This window comes from Actinia tenebrosa, unplaced genomic scaffold, assembly GCF_029948245.1.
Source record: "Actinia tenebrosa isolate PJP-AT-01 unplaced genomic scaffold, QUT_ActTen_1.0 PGA_scaffold2__45_contigs__length_23673736, whole genome shotgun sequence".
Classification (NCBI taxonomy): Eukaryota; Metazoa; Cnidaria; class Anthozoa; order Actiniaria; family Actiniidae; genus Actinia; species Actinia tenebrosa.
This window is the reverse complement of record NW_028292579.1, coordinates 17651721-17673964: the sequence shown is the minus strand read 5'-3', so window position 1 is coordinate 17673964 and position 22244 is coordinate 17651721. Positions and strand designations below refer to the sequence as shown.

The window sequence follows — 22244 nt, the reverse complement described above, 5'->3', positions numbered from 1 at the left end:
CTGATAGTATTGAAACTGGGAATATTGTTTTTAGTCCTAAGATTATATACTTGCTAGTCCTAGTAATAAATATATTCTGTAAATATGTAGGTAATAAACCTTTATGATATTTGAACAATATTATTGCTATGTCATTGGTGTAAGATAGGGAAGCGGTCCGATGCTCACGCTTACAATCTACCAATCTAATGTGCCAAAATGCCAGACATCGACTGCCCATCGCGGTTTCTTTTACAGAGCAACTAAAGAATGGAACAATCTTAGCATTGACACTAAGATCATTTAAAAGGCTTGCGAGGGCAGAACTAGGCCAGAAATAGGACAAGCTACTCTAGTCAAAATAGAATTTACTTATTTACTTTTTATTATGTGTAGTTTGTAAATTAAATCTGAAAAGCTCCACGGAGAGAATTAATAATAAAGTATATTGTATTGTATTCATATGTTTTAGGCGTTTAGCGTCAATTTCAATGACAATGACAAGTCGTAAACAAAGAAAGCAGCTCAAACCATAGTACGTAGTGGCAGACAATGTTTGGCGACACCAAAACAAGATTATTAATAGCGGTTATTTTGTTTGTATGCGTTGGAAACGAGATAAATGGCAAGACTGTGTCCTAAAGTTTAAACCGTTGTAACAGTTAACATTTCTATATGACCAAACACTCCCTTTTAATTTGTATTCTAATCGTCTAAAACCTGATTTTTGAATCGTTCGGTCACAACTCAGATATTCTTAGTTCTCCTATTTCAATGAAGAGGTAACGCCCCCAGAAATTTCTTAGTTAATCCCGTGTTTTAAATTTTGTCCTACCGTGTACATGCTATGATCACCGCGTTTTTCGCAGATACGGAAATCGCTCTAGAAAATTCCGTTGTAGGACACAATATTTTCGGCATAAATCCATCAGTAATAACCCTACTGACGTGTATAAAGTATATTTAGTATCAACCCATGTCGAATAATTTCAGTGCTTGTATTTTGTTGACTTGTTTTTATCCTGATCAGTAAAATTACCATTTGAGGGGGGAGGGGTCGGATCAATGTTGTATTAATAGCAGCCGTTCAAAACTCTTTGAAGTCTTAACATGGACTCGATTCAGAACATGTTATATGTAAACTTTATTATTCTAAGAAACTCAGTTCAAACAAGAGGATTTTATAATAATCATGATACGTTAAGCAATACCCACATGTACACAAACACACGACCAAACACTGCTGTCTCCCACCCCCCATCAACAACACTAAGCTGGATATGGTATAAATACACGAGCCTAGACATGCTTTGATTCACTTCTCTTATCGCGTGGAAAAATCTAAAACAAGATTGCAAGAATTTGGTGCAGATATTTACGAGGTATTTTATTTCTTTGCTCTTGAAAACTTTCAAGACCATCTCTAAATTAATTATTCGAAATTCAATATTTTCATATTTCCAAAAAATTGTCATTGAAATTTTATTTTTGTTTTTATTTTTTATTTTATTTTCTTAGTTTTAATATTATTTTTACCGTTATTTTTATCTGTTTTGTCATTATATAGAGGATATTACATAGGCGCGCGGAGATACGAAATTTATCTTCGAGTGTTGAAAAGATCTCTCACGAGTGAGCGCAGCGAACGAGTGAGAGATTTTCAACACGAGAAGATAAATTTCGTATCTCCAAGCGCCCATGTAATATTCTGTTTATTATATAATTATCAATGGAGTATGTTTTGGCTTTTTCAGGCAATTATTTCCGTGTATTTTTGAATAGTCATCGCAATGGTGTTATCTTCACACGTGAAAATAACATGTTATTTTCACGTGTGAAGATATCAATTTTTCGAAATAGAGAAAAATAGATATTTCATTGGTAATTATATAATAAATCTTTTTTTCCTTCAAAATCTGTATTATGTATTCATCTCATCTAAAAGTATGAGTTTATATTTTTGGATCTTTCTTGGACAGATAACAGTTAACTCATTGCAGCGAAGAAAATGGAGAAAACTGTCTTTCTGGTTATGTTGGTACTTTGCACCCTTTTTGGTTTTCTTAGCGGACAAGGTAGAGGAGGGGGGCGCCGCAGAGGTATGGGATAGAATGCGTAATCACTTTATTTTTTAATATAAGTTTCATATGAGTTAAATTTTTTTGTTGTTGTTGTTGAATGAAGGAGAAATGGTTAGAGGTTTTCTCGGGATATTTGGATTTTAGAATATTTTAAAGAAACATTATCAGTCAAATTCCTTTCTTGAACAAAACTCGAAGAGTTTCGTAATAATTTGTTATCAGATATTAAAAAGAAGTACGATTTCGGTTCACCAAAATTAAGCTCAAGTAAAACAATAGAATCAATTTGGTGCTACTTTTTGGGAGCAGGTGGAGCTCAGATGGTTATTGTACATGGGATCTCCGTTTCAGTTTTGACTTATTTCTAATCCGCGGTCTCAGTAGTAAATACTTTTAAAGCAGAGCACTAATGAAAAAAAGCTGAGGGATATGAAGCACTTCCTGGAAGACCAGTTACAAGCTGAAGGAGCAATGACGTTCATTTAGGCCATTAACTTTGACTTTCGTTTATGAAACAATGATCTTATACTCATTAATTATTCATAAGCTCATCGACCAACCAGGGTTTCTTATTTGTACCACGTGCAGTAGTTTGAAACCCCCATCAAATACGACCGCACCCATTTCAAAGTTCTAGTACTTTTAAATATTTCAAAGTCCTAGTAGTAGGACTTTTAAATATTTCGAACTTTGAAATAGAAACAAACATAACAAAAAGAGTATAAGATGTCGTTTCAAATACTCGGCACTCATCAAAGTTGCCCAGTTAAAACATTCGAGCTTCGGATCTGATGGTTAAATTGACCTGATGTTTGTCATATTCAGGTTCCCTTTTTTTATTTTTTTATTTTATTTTTTATTTTATTATTTGTTACTTTTAACATTTTACAGAATTGGCTTTGACGCCCCGAGGCGGTTTTGTGAGGTGCACTTGTCCTGGTAAATCGGGTGAGGGCGACGTTTGGAGTTATCGAGTCCTGTGTCCAATTGGAAGATATCGTTATACCTCTTATTGTTCTTATTTTTCAATTTTCTCCCTGTGTTGCTATCCGGGAGGACAATGAACCACGGTGAAAATCTAAAAGGAAACCTAAATTAATATATATATATATATCATTTAAAAGACGCAATGCCGTCTAGAAGCAACCGTTATCTATAGTGAGTAAAAATATTGTAATACAGAATTTGGTCACAAGCCTTGCTTGCTTGACTGTCTGCCTGTCTGCTTGAATGCAAACTTTTTGTACGCGAGATAAACGTTGATTACTTTATTGATTATGCAACATTAAAGGTAAAACCAAATATAATAGTTCACGTCTTATTTGTTCAATACTATCTTTGATTCGTAAGTCTGATCTATTGGACAAAGTTAATACATGGAATACTTGAAATTCACCATTTTCGCGCTAGCCATTACGTTGTACAAATTGAATTGGGCTGTGTTACGGTCACCAAAAAGTTCGGACATGGTTCTCGGATTTCGATACGAATATGCTGACTTTTGAACAAATCATTTACTAGCAGGATTTTTAGTAGCTCTCTAAATACAAGCAAAATATCATTTTTGTGTCTACTGCATATTAATAAGCAATAGACACTATGCCATCGAGTTTACCCAGATATACTTATATGTCCTATTTAACTAGCGAAAAATATAGTTAAATGACATACGATATAACTGACATAAAGTTCATCCCGGTGTACGGGTTGTAAAACTTCGGATTACTTTCGGATTCCACGTGCACAGCTAGCGGCGCATAGCGAGGATAGCCGATGTTATCCGAAGTACCGCGTACTGGCTGGTCAACTTGGCTGCTCTATCCCCCTGTTTACGACTGCTTACGACTTTTTATCGACTGGGAAACGTTTGACCAACGTTTTCAAACCATGATTCGGTAGGATTCAGTGATATCTACGAGGTCATTGCAGCCATTTTTTGTATTGAATTTTATCTGTTTAATTAAAGCGCTCTCAGGTATTTGCAATATCTAGCTAGAAAGAATTTATTGCAAAAAAAAAAAAAAAAAAAAAAAAAAAAACGACCACTGAATTGGCGTGTTTGTGCTACACGATTGTTAATGCAGAACCGATGCGATGTGAAACTGACTCAGATTGTTACAGTGACAATATTTGAGCCCTTTAAAGGGATAACTGAGCTCCGTAAGCAGAATATTAAGCCCTGAATACCTGCAAGTGAATATTCTACATAAGCATGATTCAAAAATGTTGCTGTGTATCTATCAGCAGTAGACACATGTACTCATTGAGTAAGTATTCTTCTAACTTGATTGAAGCTTTTCTGACTACTTTTTAGAGTAACAGTTAAACAAACCAAGTAAATAATGCTTGCTCAAAAGCCAGTACATTAGTACGGGAATCCGAGAAGAATGTCCTAACTTTTTGGTATCCGTTAGATAATGCAATATAATTTATACCACGTGATGGCTAGCGCGAAAATGGTGAATTGGTTGATCATTTGTCAGCAGCGCAAACTTCTTGCTTGACTTGATAATTTCATCTCATCACGTTTAAATACGAATTACTCAATTTTAAGAGACGTCCTTCTTTTTTTAAACAATGACGTAATAATATAAATTTTAGGTACTGCCTAAGAGCGGAGCTCCCAAACAGGGAGCCCATTTTATATAAAACTGAAACGCGGAAATAAAATCTTGGGAAACAACCTTCAATTATTATTTTTTTATTCGAGATGAAGATAATTTCCCCAGTAATGAAAACCATGAGGGGAAAAAATCAAATCGAAAAGCACGAAATAGTTTTCTTTGCACGAGTCTTCGTTTTCGATCTTACTACTCTCCTGCTGTGATAATTTTGTCACATGTACACACATGGACGCTGTTGCACTTGCTCTGTGTGGAGCTAGATAACAACTGCCTCGTTCAAAATGCAATGAGTTGTGCACCCCTTATTAGACCCTACTAAAAATAAATCAATAATAAAACGCAGTGCACCGTGTGAGTATGATTAATAACTGAACATTCTGTTCTTCTTTATTTGTCTTTATCCTATGAAACTGAAAGATCAATATTTATAAATATTATTTTACTACAATATTAATTTTACAAAACTCCCACATTATTGTATATTGTCACCACTATCTTTTTACTTGTTTTCAGTTTTCCAAAGAATTTTTTATTCGTTCTGTTCATCAATAGTACTGATCATTTTCACCACCACAAAAACAGCCATTAACCTTAACAATTGACATGAATCTTGCCGAGGCTGTGATTAAGCAGGTGTACTGAGCTGTTAAATAATTCTGCATGAGTGGGGTCAAAAACCCTTTTATCACCGACTAGTACTGCTTAACTTAGCAAATGAGGTCGCAACTTAGCTAGAATTTTCTTGCTTAAATACGCAACTACCGACCTGGCCCCGGTATAAAAAATACTTATCACCTTGATATTCCAAACTTACTTCGTTTCATAACTGTTTTAATATTGAAAATAGCCTTAGATACTAACTATACGAACTATTCAGTTACATGCAAAACGTTTACCTTACCTTATCGCCACTATATAGTATAATCATCCTAAAAGCTGGCGGATATAAAAAGATGGGTGCATGGTGTATAAGGGTGCTGTGCATATGTATTCTGGCCTTCAATTTGTCTTCCATAGGACGATCCCGACACATTATATTATATTATAAGATGAACATTATTTTCTAGTTGGATACTTATAAACTATTAAAGCCAGTTCTAGGAAGGTTGCCTGACACCTCTTTCAAAATTATCTTGGATGCAAGATCTTCATGAAAATACTAGGGAAATCACACTTTTTCTCAATGAAATTTGTAACATTTCTTTTATATTTTCTTGTTTTTCTCGCTTCCGAGAGAATTCTAAGAGATGTTTCTATATTTTACGTTATGATCACGCCTTTCAATTCAAAAAGTTGATAAGATTAAACAACTTCTGGTGCCCATCTCTGTTCTGTTTGCAGTCGTACACTCCCTCACGCTCAGAGAATGCAAAGTGAGCGATGCCTGTCATTCTGTTTTTCATTGTGGGATCCAGAAGTTCTTCGTCATCAGACAGATCGCTTCTTAGAAAACTGCTGATAATACAGTGCAGCAACACCAGTATGACACGACTGTTACCTGAAGAAATTAATTTTTAGATGTTGTTACCATATACATATACGAATCATACATGGCGGCAATGCGATGGTAATTTTCAAAATTAGCGACCCAGGTTCGACTCCGAACCTCGGCGTCCTTTGTGAGGGGAGTTGCTTTTTAGTTGTTTCCTGTACTTCAAGGGGTTTTTCCGTTTCGTCCCTCCATAAAAATTAAACTTCCAATTTCCAATTCGACCATAGAATATGCTATCCTGGTGAACCTCTGACTTTTCCGAGGTTAAATGCCACGAAAAATTAAATGGTATTGACTATATTTAACGTGATGCAGTGGAAAGGAAGATGGTGAGTGAGTTGCATCATTGCAGGGGTAAAGGTGGATGTGTGATTTAACATGTATATGAAATGAAAAATTAGTCACCAAAAAGATCTTACCATGCACTCCTCTCATGGTGCTCTCGATGTCTGTGCCAATTCGTGAAGATATGACACAAAACACAATGACAGGTTGATCTCCATCATCTAGACCTCGGTTCCAGGATTTCTCCAAGAACCGCACACGTGACTTAAGTCTGCTTATAATATGATTCTCGATTTCATATGTACTTGATTGGTCACATCTCTTGACCAAAATGACTAAAAAAAATATCAAAGAACCAATTATTTACAATAAAAAGATATAACTAGCTTAAAACTAGTGTGAGCTGCGTCGGTGTTTCTAATGAAACAGTAATGATGAAAAGGTAAATTATATACCGTGAAAAGATGAAAAAATTTACTTAATACTTTTTCATCTTTTCATGGTGTATAATTTACCTTTTCATCATTACAATTAATTACAATAACCGAACGAAAAAAAAATTATGGGAAACTATTTCTTTGCAAATATATACTACATTATTTCAATTATATTTTCTATCATTATATCGTGTAAATAAATTGAAGTTGAAGTTGATGGTCCTTGAGCTCGAATGAGTTTCGAAAGAAAATATATCAGCCAGTTTACATGCTATGAACCTAATTCGTCCAATAAAAAAACTAATGATAATTGCCATAGAAAATTTCCAATACGAATCGTGAAAAAGGGAGTAGGGTTGCTTCTGAGATTTGCCCCAATTTACTCTCAATAATTTTCCCTGTGCTAAAACAGTGAGTTAGTGGGTGACAAGTAGAGTGCTTGCACTAAATCCGTGAAACAAATGCTAATTTTTAGCACTAAATAGTGATAACTAAACAATAGAAAACAAAGGATTCTGTATGAATTACTACTAATTAGTACTAATTATTGTGCACGGGCTTAGGGCATTCACTCTATATGATCAGGCATTACATGTAAGAGCATCTATTAATGTTTTAATTATTGATTAATCTTTTAGGTAATACTAAAATTTGTTTACATGGAATTGTAATTGTTTACATGTAAAATGATATTGTAGTTCTGTGTAAGGTCTTCAAGCTTGAGCCGTTTGAATTAGAAATTAAACTGTCCGCCTTTACAAGTGCTCGTAATGACAACGAATATTCAAGAATAAAGTATTCTTGTTCATACTTTTTTAGTGCAGAAGATGAACTAGCCGAACAGTTATTAAAGCCTTAAATATTGCTGCAATAAGTACACTGACCTCCTCTATCTCTACTCCATATAACACTCTGGTCACTCTGGTCTTCAAGCAGTCGTTCTCTGAGATAATTTTGATTTTCTAGTCCACAACACCGTGCCAAACACCGTCGAAATAATTTCGATTTAAGAACACACAAAAGAACGAATAAAATCAAGAATAAAATAAAAAAGAGTGGAATCAAATAGTTTAAATCATGGTCAGTATTTTTGCCGTTGAATTCCGTTTTGTTCATCTTGGTTTGGAAGGCTCGAAAATGAATTTTCTTGGAATTCAATCCACAGTCAATTCACGGAACTAGTCTGCAGTCTACTCAAGCGAAAGGATACAGGGAACCCGGATGTTGGTGCACGGTTGAATGATTAAAATTTGCTAATTATGGGTTTCCTGTGGTTTGAATCGGTTGCTGTAATCTGATATTGACTTGTAAATTTATAGATATTTGCTTACTACGATTTTCGATATAGACCCTTGTCAGTAAGGTAGAGCGTGACATTATACGATATTTGATTATTTGGTAAAAAAGGAGCATACGATTTTAAACGTTTGTCACATGTGCAACGTTTCGTAGGATTGCCCATAAGCTGACGAAGATATTTTGAAGCCAAGCATTTTTAGAGAGAAACGTATGCTACGCGGGCATCGCCTACAAGTATTAAACGTACATTTCGTATATAAAAAGATTTCACAAATGATACATGGATTCAAAAATTCATATTTTCGTCAGTTTAAACCGAATGGAATAAGGGAGCATTCACTTTTTAGGAAGGGTTGGTCGCCGGAGGAGTCCTTATAAACAGTAATGTAAAAACTTTAGGAAGACAATCTCTGGAAAGTGCAACTAGTATCCACGAGTTCGCCAAAAGGCGGTTTGAATTTCATTGATGGTGGTGGTCATCGTTACATTAACATGCATCTTCGCTTGAAGAGGAACAAGAGAAAGGCCCATGTTGACCTTCTGTTTCCACAATTACGCCAGTTCAAATATTAAGGTAAGGATTGGCAATCTAAATATCATATTACAGTAATGCTAACCTCGTAGTCTTGTTGCTCGTATAAGTCTGGTAAAAACATAATCCAGAAAGAGATATAAGTAACGCCAGTAACGCCAGAGGATAACCAACAGCAGTAACACAACAAGAAACACTATAGTACTAGGCGATGGAGGCTGTCGAGGTTTTACAGGAGTGTATAATGTTGTTTCATCCATAATGCTGCTTATTATGGTTAAAAATACAATTTACTTCTACGGAAAAAAAGAAACAACGAATCTACACGGAACAACCAACAAAGGCTACACGATGCCAACCAGTAGTTCCAAGAACTAGGGGCAACTATTGCGCATGTTTATGTAATTAATTCCTGAATGAGGCCATCCATAACATTTCCTAGAATAGCATGTGTTTAATTTCTTAGAAATCGAATTCTGCTTGTAAAACACAGCCACCAAAACCTTTACATTGAATTGTCGTAAATGAAGTAGAAGATAGAAGCAAGTTTCTTAATATGGGTGATTATTTGTCTAGCTTGTTGAGAACCTTGAAATCCGCAGACGATGACATAGAACTAGACAGGAAAATCGGAAAAGAAGTCCGAAATCTATTCAAAGTAAGTATGTTCAATATCGTGTTTTACCGGTTTTACAAATGTCGTTTAGTGCAAATTTAATTGCAAACTATCATGACAGTACTGTAGTGTGTAATTTGCACTTCCCCTGAATAAAGTCACAGGTATATCACATTTTATTGTCATATGTTATGTAATATAGATCCAGCTTGTCTTTGTAGTGTAGTGGTTAATGCATCGGACTAGAACACGGAAGACTTGGGTTCGATTTCCGCCAAGGGGATTTGATATTTTTCTCTTATTCTATTTCATTACACACACCGAACGCATAATTTATTACTACTATACTATAGAGAAAAAATATCGCTCTGGGATCCTCACGAGTACCCTGGTTGGTCCTTGTAGTGTAGTGGTTAACACATCGGACTAAAATACCGAATACGTGGGTTCGATCCCTGCCAAGGGCATTTGATATTTTTCTCTTATTCTTTCTATATCCAGCTTGGATATTATTAAATGCAATTGATGGTTTTCACGTCGGCCAAGTTGGAGGAATTTACAAAAGAATTGATTGTCAATGAATTATTTTGTTATATCCTCCAACATGGCCGCCGTGTCTTTTGTTATTTAATTCTCTTGGGAATGGTTGAAAACCATCAATAAAATATAACATTCAGTTAATTTATGTCCGTCAGCGGCTCCCTGAATGCCAGATACATTAAGAAGCTTAATAGCCGCACTTATATTTTCGCAGTGTACACAAAATCCTTCAGGCGAGTTTGTCTAAATAAAATATGGATGATGGCCAGTGCTGGTCATCGATGGTGACATCTCATAATATCGCGATCCTCCTACATATATTATGAGCTTGATCGGGAGAAAGCCGTTAATCATAAACTCGTGTTGTCGGCTCAGAATAACCTATAGCGGTGGAAATATGTTATACCAACCAACTGCTGATGACTGTCGTGTTTTTTACTCCAGTCGCTCGATAAGAATGATTGCAAACCAGTAATACCAGGAAACAGTATTGCCCCCTTACCTCATCTTTCCTTTTGCAAGGATTAAAAATGATTGCAAACCAGCAATATCAGGAAACATTATTGTCCCCTTACCTCATCTTTCCTTTTCCAAGGATTAAAAATGATTGCAAACCAGCAATATCAGGAAACATTATTGCCCTCTAAGCCCTTCTGTCCTTCTTCAAACCTTAAAAAGGATTGCAAACCAGCAATACCAGAAAAAAGATAATGCTTCCAAACCCTATGTGTTCTTCCCAATCTCAAAAATGATTGCAAACCAGCAACATCAGGGAACAGTATTGCCCTCTAACTCAATATGTCCTCCTACAACAAAAAGTCTCCACCACTGATAATCAATGTATGGTAATCATTAGTTATAATAAATAATAACCTCTATATTTTCCTATCATTGATAGGATAAAAATATAGATGATCTCCAAGGCCACCTCACTTGCATAAAGGAAGCACTCGATGACAAGGATGCCCTCATTCAGTTACTTCGTGAGGAAATAAATGAACTTAAAAAAGATTCGGCAGTACTAGTTAACGTTGATACCATTGCTAACGATTCAGTATCTGAAGAAGCAGCAGCCATGATGCAAAGATAAATCTCAGAGCACAAACTGATGGTTCTATGAAGAATCAAGAATAGAAAAGGAGAATTTTTAGATGTGCTGCAATGTATTGTAATTTGAAATGATAACAAATTATACCGTATTTCCTCTATTAAGCCCCCACCTTGTAACCCCCCCCCCCCCCCCCCCCCCCCATCACCTCCGCATTCTAATAAGCCCCCAGTCTGAGGCACCAAAAATTAATTTAGCCCCCAGCCTCTAATAAGCCCTCACCCCTAAGTAATGTTGTGGTCTTTTCAAGTCATTTCACCTGTCAAGATTATGAATTTCCAGCATGCAAAGATCAGGGGAAACAAAATAAGCCCCCAGTCTCTAAGTCCCCAGTCCAAAAGCCCTGAATAAATAGTAAGCCCCATAATAGAGGAAATGCTTTGTTTCATTTAGTTTGGTTATATTTTTGAAAATACTATAACCATGTGAGCTACTATGTATGTATGTTTCTTTTTAGTACAAGAATAACTTTCTTCTTGGTGAGTGATTTTCTTGGTAGGAATAAAAGCAAAATTAAAGCTGGCCAAGTTTTATGCTGGATAGTTTAAGACAATAAATGCGGCCAAACAACCGTCTCGTGTTTTGTTTTGTTTTTTTGTTTTTGTTTTTTTTGTTTTTTTTCCGCTAGCCGAGTTTGAGAGATTGTTGATTATATTGAAAATAGTTTTTTATAAAACAAAAGTAAAATAAATAAGATAATAATTAAAAAACCTGGCTAACTCACATTTTATAGCAACGATAAGTTCAATAATTCCATTAGGCAATCTGAGGATTTCATTCGCTCACTTAGAAACTTTTATCATTTATTTCATTATTTCACAATTCATTCACCACATTAAAGACCTATGTCAGTACACAGAGCTTTGGATTTAATTTCAGAATAACAAGCTAACAAAGCTAAACAATTTGCCTTGCGAAAAGAAGGTTTACAAAACAAACAAAAAATATTTTGGCAGCCTGACTGCAGTTGTTATTTGGATAAGATCTGAAAAGAAAGGAAAATAGTAATTATAATCCTCTCCCAATAATCCTTATAACGTGTATGCACAATTTCTAAGAAGATACAACTTAAACGGTGTCCAAATTTGACCTCATACGTCTGGTTATGATGTAAATTAACTCCAAGTTAAGTGTCACACAACGCAGAGAAACAAATATTCTCAGTGCTAACAATCCTGTAGGTCAGCGTCAAACTGTTCAGCTCAAGATTACTGTTCGATTCAAGGGGTAGTGAGTTGCTGGTATGTGCTAAGGTAAGTCAGTAAAATATGGAAGTCAACAAAAATATTCTTATGGATTCGGCTCTCGATTTGGTATCATTTTTCAACATCTTTAAAGATGATATGAAGGACGAAATCGGTAGACTTGCAGCTGATTTGGAACGATGCGTTGAGAATAATAATGTCGAAATTATTCATACGGGAAGTGGCTTTGAGCAACTTTCTTTGCCTCATATCGAGAATTTTATGCTTTGGAATACCGACGCTGATCACATGATTATAAGAACTGATGTAGAAGTAATGGAAGGCTCGGGGCAAGAAACATCGCAATCGACACAAGCTGAAACCACCGTCGGAACTGAAGCAGGCACCAACATAGATGTGAATAATTCTGTGGATGTACTTGACAATGGAGCAGCAAACAAGGTTGACGTGGCTTTTGAGAATAACTGTGAAATAGCAGACATCTACGAAAAGGTTGGCAGTGACGAAGTACACGTAAAAGCAGACAATAATAATGGGGAAGTACACAAGTTTATTAAAAGTTCGAATGCGGAAGAAAAGATCAAGCCTTCAGCAAAAGCGTCTGAAAGAAACCCAAATCATTCGTCTGCGGATATTAATAACAATATCCAGTATGTTTATGACGGATCGCACGCTGGGTATGCCTTTGTCTCGAATAAGAAGTTAACTTGTCCAGTTGATACTGAATCAATACAGAAACATTGCCAAGTAACTGCAGAATTTATTGAAAACTGTCGAACTATAATTCCTATCAGTCGCACTACAATGATGGCCCTGAATGAAGGCAAAATTACTGGGCCATCATATTCTCTCTACACTAACGGAGGGTCGTTCAATATTAGTCGCGACTTTGTTTACGGCTTGAAGTGTACCTTTTGGCCCTTACAGGCACAGGAATGGATCCATCGGGAAAGATCTTTTGCATGGCCAAGCAAGGAATTGATATCTGCTTCAGTAAGCCAGGGATGTCACGTTGTTCCTGTTGCTTCTCACAATGGTAATTTAAGAGAATTTGAGTGGAGATTTTCCTTCTCGGTGGTTGAGTTAAAGCTGGTCCAGTCGATGACGGACAATCAAAAACTAGCATACTCAATTCTTAAGGCGATTATCAAAAATGAAATCAAGCAAAGAAAACTCGATGTTTTTGTGTCGTATCATCTCAAAACCACACTTTTTTGGTTCCTGGAAAAAAGTGATTTGAAAATGCTGGAAAACCAGAGTTTGAAAGTAAATATTATTGAACTTCTTGATTCTCTCATTGCCTTTTACAACGATGGATTTTTGCCGAACTATTTCATTCGTAAGAATAACATGATTGATCATCGATCCTCAGAAGAAATCTTCAGTGTATGTGCAGTCCTGAGAGACATCAAATCTGATTTTACAATGTCACTGTGTCGATACATCGAGGCCAACCAAGCTATACCTGTGTTCTTTGATGTCCCGCTCTCACAGCTTCTCAAAGATGATTCTAAGAAGTTTCTTCAGGTTTGTAAGTATAATTTTCTTGTTATGGCATTGGCCTATATTCTAATGCGATTAAGAAAGGGAAGTGCAGTGAATGAATCTGCAGTTGAAGAAGTGGTTTGCAAACTCGTGCACAAGGCGTCCCAAAAATCCAATTTTCAGAACTTCACTTCTAAAGAAAGCAGTTTACCTAACGAAGTTCCAACAACGACAAGTATACTTGGGATGATAGAAAAGTCTCTAGACAGGGATAATATGAAAGTCACAGAAAACAGCGCGGTGATTCTTGCTGTCTTTAACTTGTTTTTAACATTCCATCCTAATTCAATGGACAAAATTGGGTTCCCAGCTAATTCCTTGGAATTCCAAAAACACCTTACAAACCCGGCATACATGGAGTGCTTATTATGGGCTGGTCGTCTTCATGAAAAGCACTGTGACGTCATCTATGATTTTGTCGTCAAGAAATGGCTAATGAATGGTCCAAATTTCCACACCGAAGATGTACAGGCAAAAAAGCTGATGAAACTCCTGATGGTGATTCTGGGCAAGCCGACCAAACAAGCATGTGCTGTTACAGGATCGTTGCTTCGACGAAAGATTGAAGGTGAAAGATTCATCCTTCTACGTGTTCTGGCTGAGTATCTACTGCATATCCATCTAGAGTCTTCATACATCGCTTTTCAGGCTTGTGGCTATCTGATGGATAGACCAGTAATCTCTGAAATTTATGGCTTCGTTAACTGGGGGTCTCGACCAACGAAGCTTCATGCTGTCGAGCTTATTTTATCAAAGGATGAACTGAAAGCTCAACTCTCTGAAAAAGAGTTTCACAAACTTGTTCAAACGCAGCATGATCTGAATCAGCACACATCCCAGCATTACTCACTTACATAATATTGTAGGCGTAATAGACCCTAATTTCATTATAATATATTTGATTGATTGGAAAAACGAGTTTACGATCAAATTTGTAACGTTGTTAACAGTAAGATTGCAAATTTTCGTATAGATTGCTCTCCAACTGACGAAGATATGTTTTTTTTGCTTCATCCTTTATGACTGAACAATAATAATTTTCAATGACTCAAAACTTGGAGAAGACAAAAAGGCGCTTAAATGTACAATATTTTATGTAATTTTCAAACGAATTTACCGAACCTGCGAAGATTTATTCAAGAAAGGCGAAACGATAATAGCGACAACAAATAAACAAAAATTAAATCATTAAAACAGTCAGAAACAAAACGGGAAATGAGAGCTAAAACCTATATAATATGGGCAGACAGGAAAGCCAGGGTTTTTATATATACTATGGCGGATTATCAGTGAAAAAAAAACACATCCATAGGGTCTATATCTATCTGAGTATCTTAAAATAAAAATTAAAAAATAAAAAATTTAAAAGCAAAGTCGCTATACATTTTAGGTCACCCATCCAAGTACTAATTTCACTCCAACGTGCTTGACTCGGTGTCTTGTAAGCCCAAGTTTATTCCACTGGGCCACGATTTCAGGAAATTAGCACAACAATAGTAATGAAAACAATGCTCCAGATAGACTAGATTATTTTCCACTTCAAATCAACGTGCCAGTGCGTGGCAGAGTGCAAGGGATTAGCCGATATGGTCTGGGGGCCGGCTGGTCTCTCCCCTGATGCTTCGGCTAGAACACTATCCTGCGTAATCCGTACACCCAAGGGCAGAGGGCCTTAATCGCCGTCATGTCCGAAGTCCATACGACGACCCAGCGGATGTCTCGGGGTATGGCATGAAGGCACTAGTCTTTTTTTTTCCTTCAGTATTTTGAAATTAATTATGCAATAAAATTTGTTGGACGTGGGTTCGATTCCCACCGTGTTATGAGTACTTACATTTTTTAATATATATATTTATTTTTTTATCAACGACGTCTTTTATTACCGTTCAAAAGTCTTGTTTTCTCCTGAAAAAAAAAAAAAAAAAAAAAAAAAAGAAAATAGAAAATCTCCAAAAAAATTTGATTTGAATGAAAGACATCGGTAGATTTCACTAAACCTGATATTAAACTAAACCTTGATATTGTGTTAGATTCTGTAGTTACTATCTTTCGTTTTTCAAGTAAAATTAACTAGGAATCAATTCAATGCGTAAAAAATGTCGTCCATGGAAAACTTATCGACATTTTTTTCAAGAATAAAACTAGCCCCAGGGCGTGGTAGGTGGTGGGTTGTGTACAGTTGTCAAAATTTCTAAGTGGGAGGTGCAGGGATAGTATTAAGGTGGAAAACCAAGAATCGAGAAGAAAATGATGTTGTGCATTTTGATTGGAATTTTTTCACTGGTCTTCATTATGGAGGACATATCTTTATCTGGAATAATAAAAATAGTTAACCTTTTTTCCTTTTTCGCCTTTAACAATTGTGTCTAAACAATGAGAGCGCCGCTGTTAGGCAGTGCCTAAATTTATATCATAGCCATTGCAAAGGTATTTTCGGAGAGCAGATGGATATATCAAGCCACACGTATCCTAACGCCACCTAATATGTCAAAACAGAGGCACCCTAAAGGCAATGAAGGAAATTATCAAGCCACAGGTATCGCTATATTATATTAAACCACGGCTGCCCCAAAGGGAACCAAGTAAATTATCGCGCCACAGGTAACCCAAGACAAACCCAGTACTAGTTCACTCAAGCTTTGAACAGGTACCAGTTGATCACTGCAAACTTTCAAGACAAAAGCACGTTGCTGCAGCAGGTACCTTCACTACAGCCCTTTCGATACGATAACAATATATCAAAATAATGAATGTTGCTATAAAATATGGTCAAACATGGCCCAAAGACAACATTTTTGGCGCTGCTTTTTATTTTCTTGTTCTTTTATGATTCTTCCTAACACGGCCAGTAAAAGCACGTCAAGTTTAACAGAGGAGTCAACCAAATTGATGGTACTAGATGGACCTTGTGTGATCAGAAGAACGCGACTGCCAAGACTCGATGGAATAAAGGTAAGGAGATGCAGGATAGAGCTCGCTATGTAGTCATTATATAGTGAGAACTAAATACTTTTAAGTATTTAAAATTTTAATTAAAATTAAAATATCGATAGGTAAACTTTTTAATAAACATATAAGCAAGAATTAAAAGCAAGAAAACGATAAAACTATTGACTAACGACCGCAAGATTGATATAAACGTCATGATTTTAATTGAATTGTTCCAAACAATTGAAGTGAGCAGTGAGTTAATAGTTGACGATGTCTGTTCTTATATAGGTAGGCCACGTGCAACCGATTCAGTTGACATCGAAAACAGACCCTCATCTTGTCAAGACGATTAGTCTCTCGCCTCCTATATTTGGTAACTGTCACTGCATGTCAGTTAACAAGGTTCACACCTCAATCGCCATAATAATGTCAATACATATATATATTAATAAATATAATAAAGTAATATTGGTGGGAGGCACGTTGTCTCTTTGCACAAGAGCAGCTTTAAACCACTGAACATGTCCTATCCACACTACCATTCATTACAACATCCAGACGACACCTTATGCATCATTCATCTACTAAAACACCCTAACAACTGACCTGCACTGCTAACTAACAATTAACCAGCCCATAGGTCTATCATTAACTAACCATCCTTGCCAATAAAACATCCACACATCAACCAATCCATAACCATGACCTATCTACTCGCTCATCCGAAGTAACCATCTTTCCATCCATCTATCCGATTAATCAACCATATACAACCATCCACATAATATGGTACGTCCAGTCATCTTTCATCACGTATCCATTTACGCCCATCCCCTTACATGTTGAATATCTATTCACCAAACCATCCAACCACCAATGAAACCAGGTATCACTTATCAGTTTATCTAAAATAATGTACATTGTAACCCCATTTAGAAATACCAGATTTTCTGTCAGAAGAAGAATGCGACAAGCTGATCAAACTTGCTAACAGTCACATGATGCAAACCAGTGACATCATCAACCCTGGCGCTACTTTGAGTAACCTTGACTACGACACGACGTTTAGTCAATGGGACAGGAATGGTGATAAACTCATTGACAAACACGAGGTAACATTCTGATGGCTCTGAATTTAATTTCAATAAAATACATTGTATTGTATTTTCACTTACGAATAGTTTTTTGACTTCTTTTCCAGATTTTCGCTCAGTTACTATATCTTCGAGACATGCACTTTACAGACAAAGATATCGACAAAATGTAAGTTGAGTAATAATAGTCCCTTTCACAGTTCCCTGCGCCATTTTGAAAGTAAGGTATCCGTGCCTTTGCATCGAAGTGGGACGAACGGTGAGATTGCACTGACAGGACCGTCTTGCTCACCGTTCGTCTCGAAACGATTCAAAGGCACAGCTACCTTTCAAGATGGCGTTGGGAACGTACGTCTGTAAAGGGTACTATTAGGGGATTTCAGAGGTTTGGTTATTTAAGGTAATAATGTAGTTTAAACACGATCTTTGTTATTGCAGGCTTCAAACACTGAAAATTGGAAAAATTAAAAAAGGTACAACTACATCATCTTTAGAAGAGATAACTAGCTAAAAACTAGTGTGAGCTGCGTCGGTGTTTCTAATGAAACAGTAATGATAAAAAGGTAAATTGTACACTTATTTCAATAAAGTTAGTCGCCTGAAAAGCTACAAAGCTGAGACCAACAAGGATTATGGGTAGTTACATTTTACATGTTTCAACCGCTTTAGTAACTGTTGATGGATTTTAGATCTTTTACCATTTACAGTCTCACCTCTTCTGAGCATCCTCAAGCTGCAAATTGTATCAAAAGCTTTACTTGTTTGATATTAAAAGTTTCCCATGATCCTCAGTGATCTCAGCTTTCTAAGTTTTTTGGTAACTTACTTTATTGAAATAAGTGTATACACCGTGAAAAGATGAAAAAACTTACTGAGGTCAGTAAGTTTTTTCATCTTTTCATGGTGTATAATTTACCTTTTTATCATTACTACATCATCTTTAATCTTTTTAGAAGTTAAAATAGTTTAAAAACTTTTTTTTTTTTAAACACTAATGCCAATTCCAACAATCTGATGCTTGATAGAGAAACTGCTCATGTATCATACTGCTTTCAACTTGGATGTAACGCTTTCGATTCCAGACCAGACTTATTATTTAAGAAATCATTTTCTTACATATGTTAAATAACATCTAAGGCGCTCATGGCAAACAGGTTGCCAATAAAGCATTGATTTATCTGTTTTATTCCAAAAAAATATCTTGCAATGAGTTGTTCCTAAAATTGTTTCAGGTTTTATTCATCCGAAAGAATTTCAAGGAAAGAAACTCATGGGATATATAGATCAAGTGAGGTTAAAAAATCCAAAAGTCATAGGTCGTCATAGCAACGAGACGTGGCTGGACATGTGGGAAGACGATATCTTGAGAGACCTTAATTTCAGGTATATTGACCATTGGAACAGGGTCGTATCCATGTCTGGGGTTATCATTTAGATTATGAAGCACTTTTTTTCGGTTCGTGTTCTATAAGGGCAAGTATAAGGGAATGGACAAATGTCCTCTTTTGTGCAACCGTTAAACAAAGGAATGATATTCTAGGGAATGACACGTGGACTGAAATGGGCGGGAACACAGTGGATTATGTCAATTCTTCCCCCACTAGCCATCAAAAGTCAAAAATATTTCTGCCATTGCCTTTGATCACAAGCACGAAACAAACGCTAACAATTTTATTTGTAATTTCAGGAAAGCAGCATTAACCGGTCTACCACTTGAAGTCATCGAAGGCAGCGAAACACCGGTGGTAAGAACAAAACAAAAAATCAAACAGCTAGCCACTCCTCGTCTTTGCATTACTTTCATTTTCATAAACATGCAAACTGCATGTTGAATTGGTTTTTCGCTGTCATCAGTCAAAAAATATGAAATTTGGCCAATTATATCACAGCGTGGGACCGACCACAACGTAACAGAGCCCCATGAGCCAGAGCTCCATACTAGCCCAAGGATCGAAGTTGAAGTAAAACGTTTATTTTTAATGAGTTGGAGAGAAACGAAAACAATAAATAAATAAATAATCTACCCCGAGCCCCGGGTATCGAACACGGGTCGCATTGATGAGAGCGGATGCATAATAGAGGCATGCAACTGGCAACGTTTCTCCCCGGTACATTGTTCTCTTGGCTACTACAGGGGTACGGGCTGGAGGTACCATCGTTTTCATGACGTTTTGTAGTCTTTATAAAATCTTCCATCTTTATCAAATAGGTCATCAAGTATGGCAAGGGGGGACATTATCACTGTCATTATGACTCGCATTCTCCTGTCGTCATACAGCCTTGCTGTCATCGTTCATCTCAGGATGGATGTCGTGTGTGCAGGTAACTGAGAGCATTATAGCCTTGTCCCAAGGCTAGTTGACTACTGGCTAGGCTACTGCCGTGTGCCTCTCCCACGAGAGTAGCCTAGCCAAATCCTCCATTTTTTTGAAGTAAAGTGAGCTATCTTCAATATATGTATACACGACGTGAAGGTTAATTTTTTCAACAGAAATGAAAAAGCGACTAAAAAACAGTTTTGTAAAGGAAGATATGTGATTTATCTATTTTGGAAGAACATTTTTTCCCCACTAGCCTACGTGTGTGAGCTCTGACTGAGCGTTCGTCATTTTGGATATAAAATAGCTAACAATGAGTAACCTGGGAACGAGTCCAAGGACAGCTAATTACCATGTTTTCGGTCTTTCTTTGCTTAACGGCAACAATGATTGTCGCAAGACCAAAGAAATGCGGCTTATTCACCTATTGGGCACTCTTAGTCCCAACGGGATTAATGAACGCTTTATTTTCAACTAACCTTTTCTTTTGTCTTTTGATTGTTTGTTTTTGTTTCCTTGCCTACCTTGCTCTCATTGGTTTCTTTTGTCTTATTCTATCATATATACACTCCTTTCTACCACTTCTTTCTCTTTTACTCCGACGAAGGACTAGCGTCCGAAACGTCAGTAAGTTTTTTCATCTTTTCACGGTGTATAATTTACCTTTTCATCATTACTGCTAATTACCATGGTTGTTTTCCATTCAAAATTGCTTATTCGATAACACATGAAAAGAAAAAAATAAAATTAAAAAAAAAAGTCCAAAAGCACTGGAAACCTTTTTTTGTTCCCAGGTACATCACGATCATGTATTTCTTAAGTGATGTTGAAACAGGAGGACAGACAGCCTTCCCTATAGCAAACAACAAAACCTTTAACCACAAGGTAAACTTCTGCTTATCAGTCACATACTGGATTCAATATCCTCGCATTTCTACTCTGCGATATAAACACGCTAGAAAATGTATAACACCCACAAGTGTGAAAGGAGAGTATATTACTGAAAGTTGATCAAGGATTGTGAATGCAAAAAAAAAGGGGGGGGGGGGATTGGCAATGCATGAATTTTTACTCACTTTAATCTCATAATTTTCTCTCTATATTGCCATGTTTTCTGTTTATGTTGGTAGAGTTACTATGTACCCAAATTAATAAAAGCGTTGCCCTATTCCCGTGGGACGAAAATGCCCATTCTCCACTTGTTCCTTCCAAAGGCCGCCTTTTCCAATCCAGATGAGCGATGAATTTTGTTTCAGCACAGCGCTTTTAGCGGTTCCTAGGCTGCTGTAACCAAGCTTTTGTTGTTTTTTTTTCTGTTTCCTTTTGACCGAAACATTGGTATACGTGCCTACAAGTCATATTGTCCACTAGACTCATGCTTTACGATCCACGTTCACCGCTCAGCTCTCGATATTTCTATTTACCTCTCTCAGAAATGGCATCAACAGTTACAGAACTTTTCCAACCTCAGCGCCTACTGCTCTAAAGCAAACATCATAGTGACACCAAAGAAAGGCAAGGCGGTCATGTGGTATAACCACGTGGTAGATAAGTCTACAGGATGGTTGGCAGGGCTGGACCAGATGTCTTATCATGGTGGATGTGATGTCATTAGAGGAGAGAAATGGATAATGAACAATTGGATAAACATTATAGGACAAAACTTCGGGAATATCAGGACATGGAATGATCCTTATACTAAATTACATATCTATAAAGATCATCTTGGAAAATATGGTGGAACTTAATCAGATATAGTGATCTTTGATAAGAAAAAAAAGTTATATAAATAAACAAAAATCAAGAAATCATGATAAAGAAAATTAAGGGAGTAATTAAATAAAAATAATAAGGACAGATTTAAAAAACATATACGAACAAAACAAAACAAAACAAACAAACAAAAATACAAAAAACAAAAAAAAAGGCAGGATCAAGTATGAATACTAGCAGGATCAATCAACCAAAAAATGACACTTCTAAATTTGGCTGGTTACAGAACAAAGTTAACCACTTCTATATTTGGCTGGTTACAGAATAAAGTTAACCACTTTTAAGGATGGGTCTAATAGTTATATATATATATATATATATATTTTTTTTTTTTTTTTTTAAACATAGTTTCTTTAATTTCAGAATTTAATCTAATATGTAGTCA

At 36.3% G+C, this 22244-nt stretch overlaps 3 protein-coding genes, 2 long non-coding RNA genes and 1 other non-coding gene across 11 annotated transcripts; 5 read left to right on the top strand and 1 right to left on the bottom strand.

The window, feature by feature from the left end:
- Nucleotides 1–1309: 1309 nt before the first annotated feature.
- LOC116292474 (uncharacterized) lies at nucleotides 1310–3120 on the top strand. Its single transcript, XR_004196665.2, has 3 exons — nucleotides 1310–1361; nucleotides 1959–2078; nucleotides 2952–3120. It is a non-coding gene; the product is annotated as an uncharacterized LOC116292474 (long non-coding RNA).
- Nucleotides 3121–5040: 1920 nt separating this feature from the next.
- LOC116292472 (uncharacterized) lies at nucleotides 5041–9120 on the bottom strand. 2 transcript variants are annotated; one of them, XM_031699795.2, is made up of 3 exons: nucleotides 8815–9120; nucleotides 6596–6796; nucleotides 5041–6182 (listed from the first exon to the last, which is right to left on the bottom strand). In XM_031699795.2, exons 1-3 carry the CDS (start codon nucleotides 8987–8989, stop codon nucleotides 5965–5967), a joined length of 594 nt encoding a protein of 197 aa, XP_031555655.2. In that variant the 5' UTR covers nucleotides 8990–9120; the 3' UTR covers nucleotides 5041–5964. The 2 variants fall into 2 exon arrangements, with proteins under 2 accessions (XP_031555655.2, XP_088890584.1); XM_089034458.1 differs by lacking the exon at nucleotides 8815–9120 and adding an exon at nucleotides 7783–8102.
- Nucleotides 9121–9146: 26 nt separating this feature from the next.
- Nucleotides 9147–11119, top strand: LOC148909465 (uncharacterized). 2 transcript variants are annotated; one of them, XR_016120530.1, is made up of 2 exons: nucleotides 9147–9387; nucleotides 10784–11119. It is a non-coding gene; the product is annotated as an uncharacterized LOC148909465 (long non-coding RNA). The 2 variants fall into 2 exon arrangements; XR_016120531.1 differs by having other exon boundaries at nucleotides 9174–9387; nucleotides 10797–11119.
- Trnaf-aaa (transfer RNA phenylalanine (anticodon AAA)) lies at nucleotides 9741–9812 on the top strand. Its single transcript has one exon. It is a non-coding gene; the product is annotated as a tRNA-Phe (tRNA).
- A 1012-nt stretch (nucleotides 11120–12131) lies between the features above and the next one.
- Nucleotides 12132–21894, top strand: LOC116292469 (transmembrane prolyl 4-hydroxylase). Of its 4 annotated transcripts, none has more exons than XM_031699790.2 (11): nucleotides 12132–12246; nucleotides 16593–16695; nucleotides 16963–17047; nucleotides 17611–17786; nucleotides 17876–17937; nucleotides 18207–18241; nucleotides 19001–19151; nucleotides 19456–19513; nucleotides 19978–20090; nucleotides 20881–20971; nucleotides 21520–21894. In XM_031699790.2, exons 2-11 carry the CDS (start codon nucleotides 16633–16635, stop codon nucleotides 21832–21834), a joined length of 1149 nt encoding a protein of 382 aa, XP_031555650.2. In that variant the 5' UTR covers nucleotides 12132–12246; nucleotides 16593–16632; the 3' UTR covers nucleotides 21835–21894. The 4 variants fall into 4 exon arrangements, with proteins under 4 accessions (XP_031555650.2, XP_031555651.2, XP_031555648.2 ...); XM_031699791.2 differs by lacking the exon at nucleotides 12132–12246 and adding an exon at nucleotides 13589–13729; XM_031699789.2 differs by lacking the exon at nucleotides 12132–12246 and adding an exon at nucleotides 15729–16279.
- Nucleotides 12240–14952, top strand: LOC116292467 (cyclic GMP-AMP synthase-like receptor 2). Its single transcript, XM_031699786.2, has one exon. The coding sequence runs from the start codon at nucleotides 12262–12264 to the stop codon at nucleotides 14599–14601; it is 2340 nt and encodes a 779-aa protein (XP_031555646.2). The 5' UTR covers nucleotides 12240–12261; the 3' UTR covers nucleotides 14602–14952.
- Nucleotides 21895–22244: the final 350 nt, after the last annotated feature.

What these genes read in the sequence shown, in the direction of transcription:
- LOC116292469 (XM_031699788.2), top strand. Translation starts at nt 16,519, where the DNA reads ATGGCCCAAAGACAACATTTTTGGCGCTGCTTTTTATTTTCTTGTTCT. An exon ending in AAGGCAGCGAAACACCGGTG is followed by an intron (nt 19,514 to 19,977) that starts GTAAGAACAAAA and finishes TTTATCAAATAG; the next exon opens with GTCATCAAGTATGGCAAGGG. An exon ending in ACAAAACCTTTAACCACAAG is followed by an intron (nt 20,972 to 21,519) that starts GTAAACTTCTGC and finishes TACCTCTCTCAG; the next exon opens with AAATGGCATCAACAGTTACA.
- LOC116292472 (XM_089034458.1), bottom strand. Translation starts at nt 8,014, where the DNA reads ATGAACAAAACGGAATTCAACGGCAAAAATACTGACCATGATTTAAAC. An exon ending in ATGGAGTAGAGATAGAGGAG is followed by an intron (nt 6,797 to 7,782) that starts GTCAGTGTACTT and finishes TATTTTTTTTAG; the next exon opens with TCATTTTGGTCAAGAGATGT. An exon ending in CACCATGAGAGGAGTGCATG is followed by an intron (nt 6,183 to 6,595) that starts GTAAGATCTTTT and finishes TAATTTCTTCAG; the next exon opens with GTAACAGTCGTGTCATACTG.
- LOC116292467 (XM_031699786.2), top strand. Translation starts at nt 12,262, where the DNA reads ATGGAAGTCAACAAAAATATTCTTATGGATTCGGCTCTCGATTTGGTA.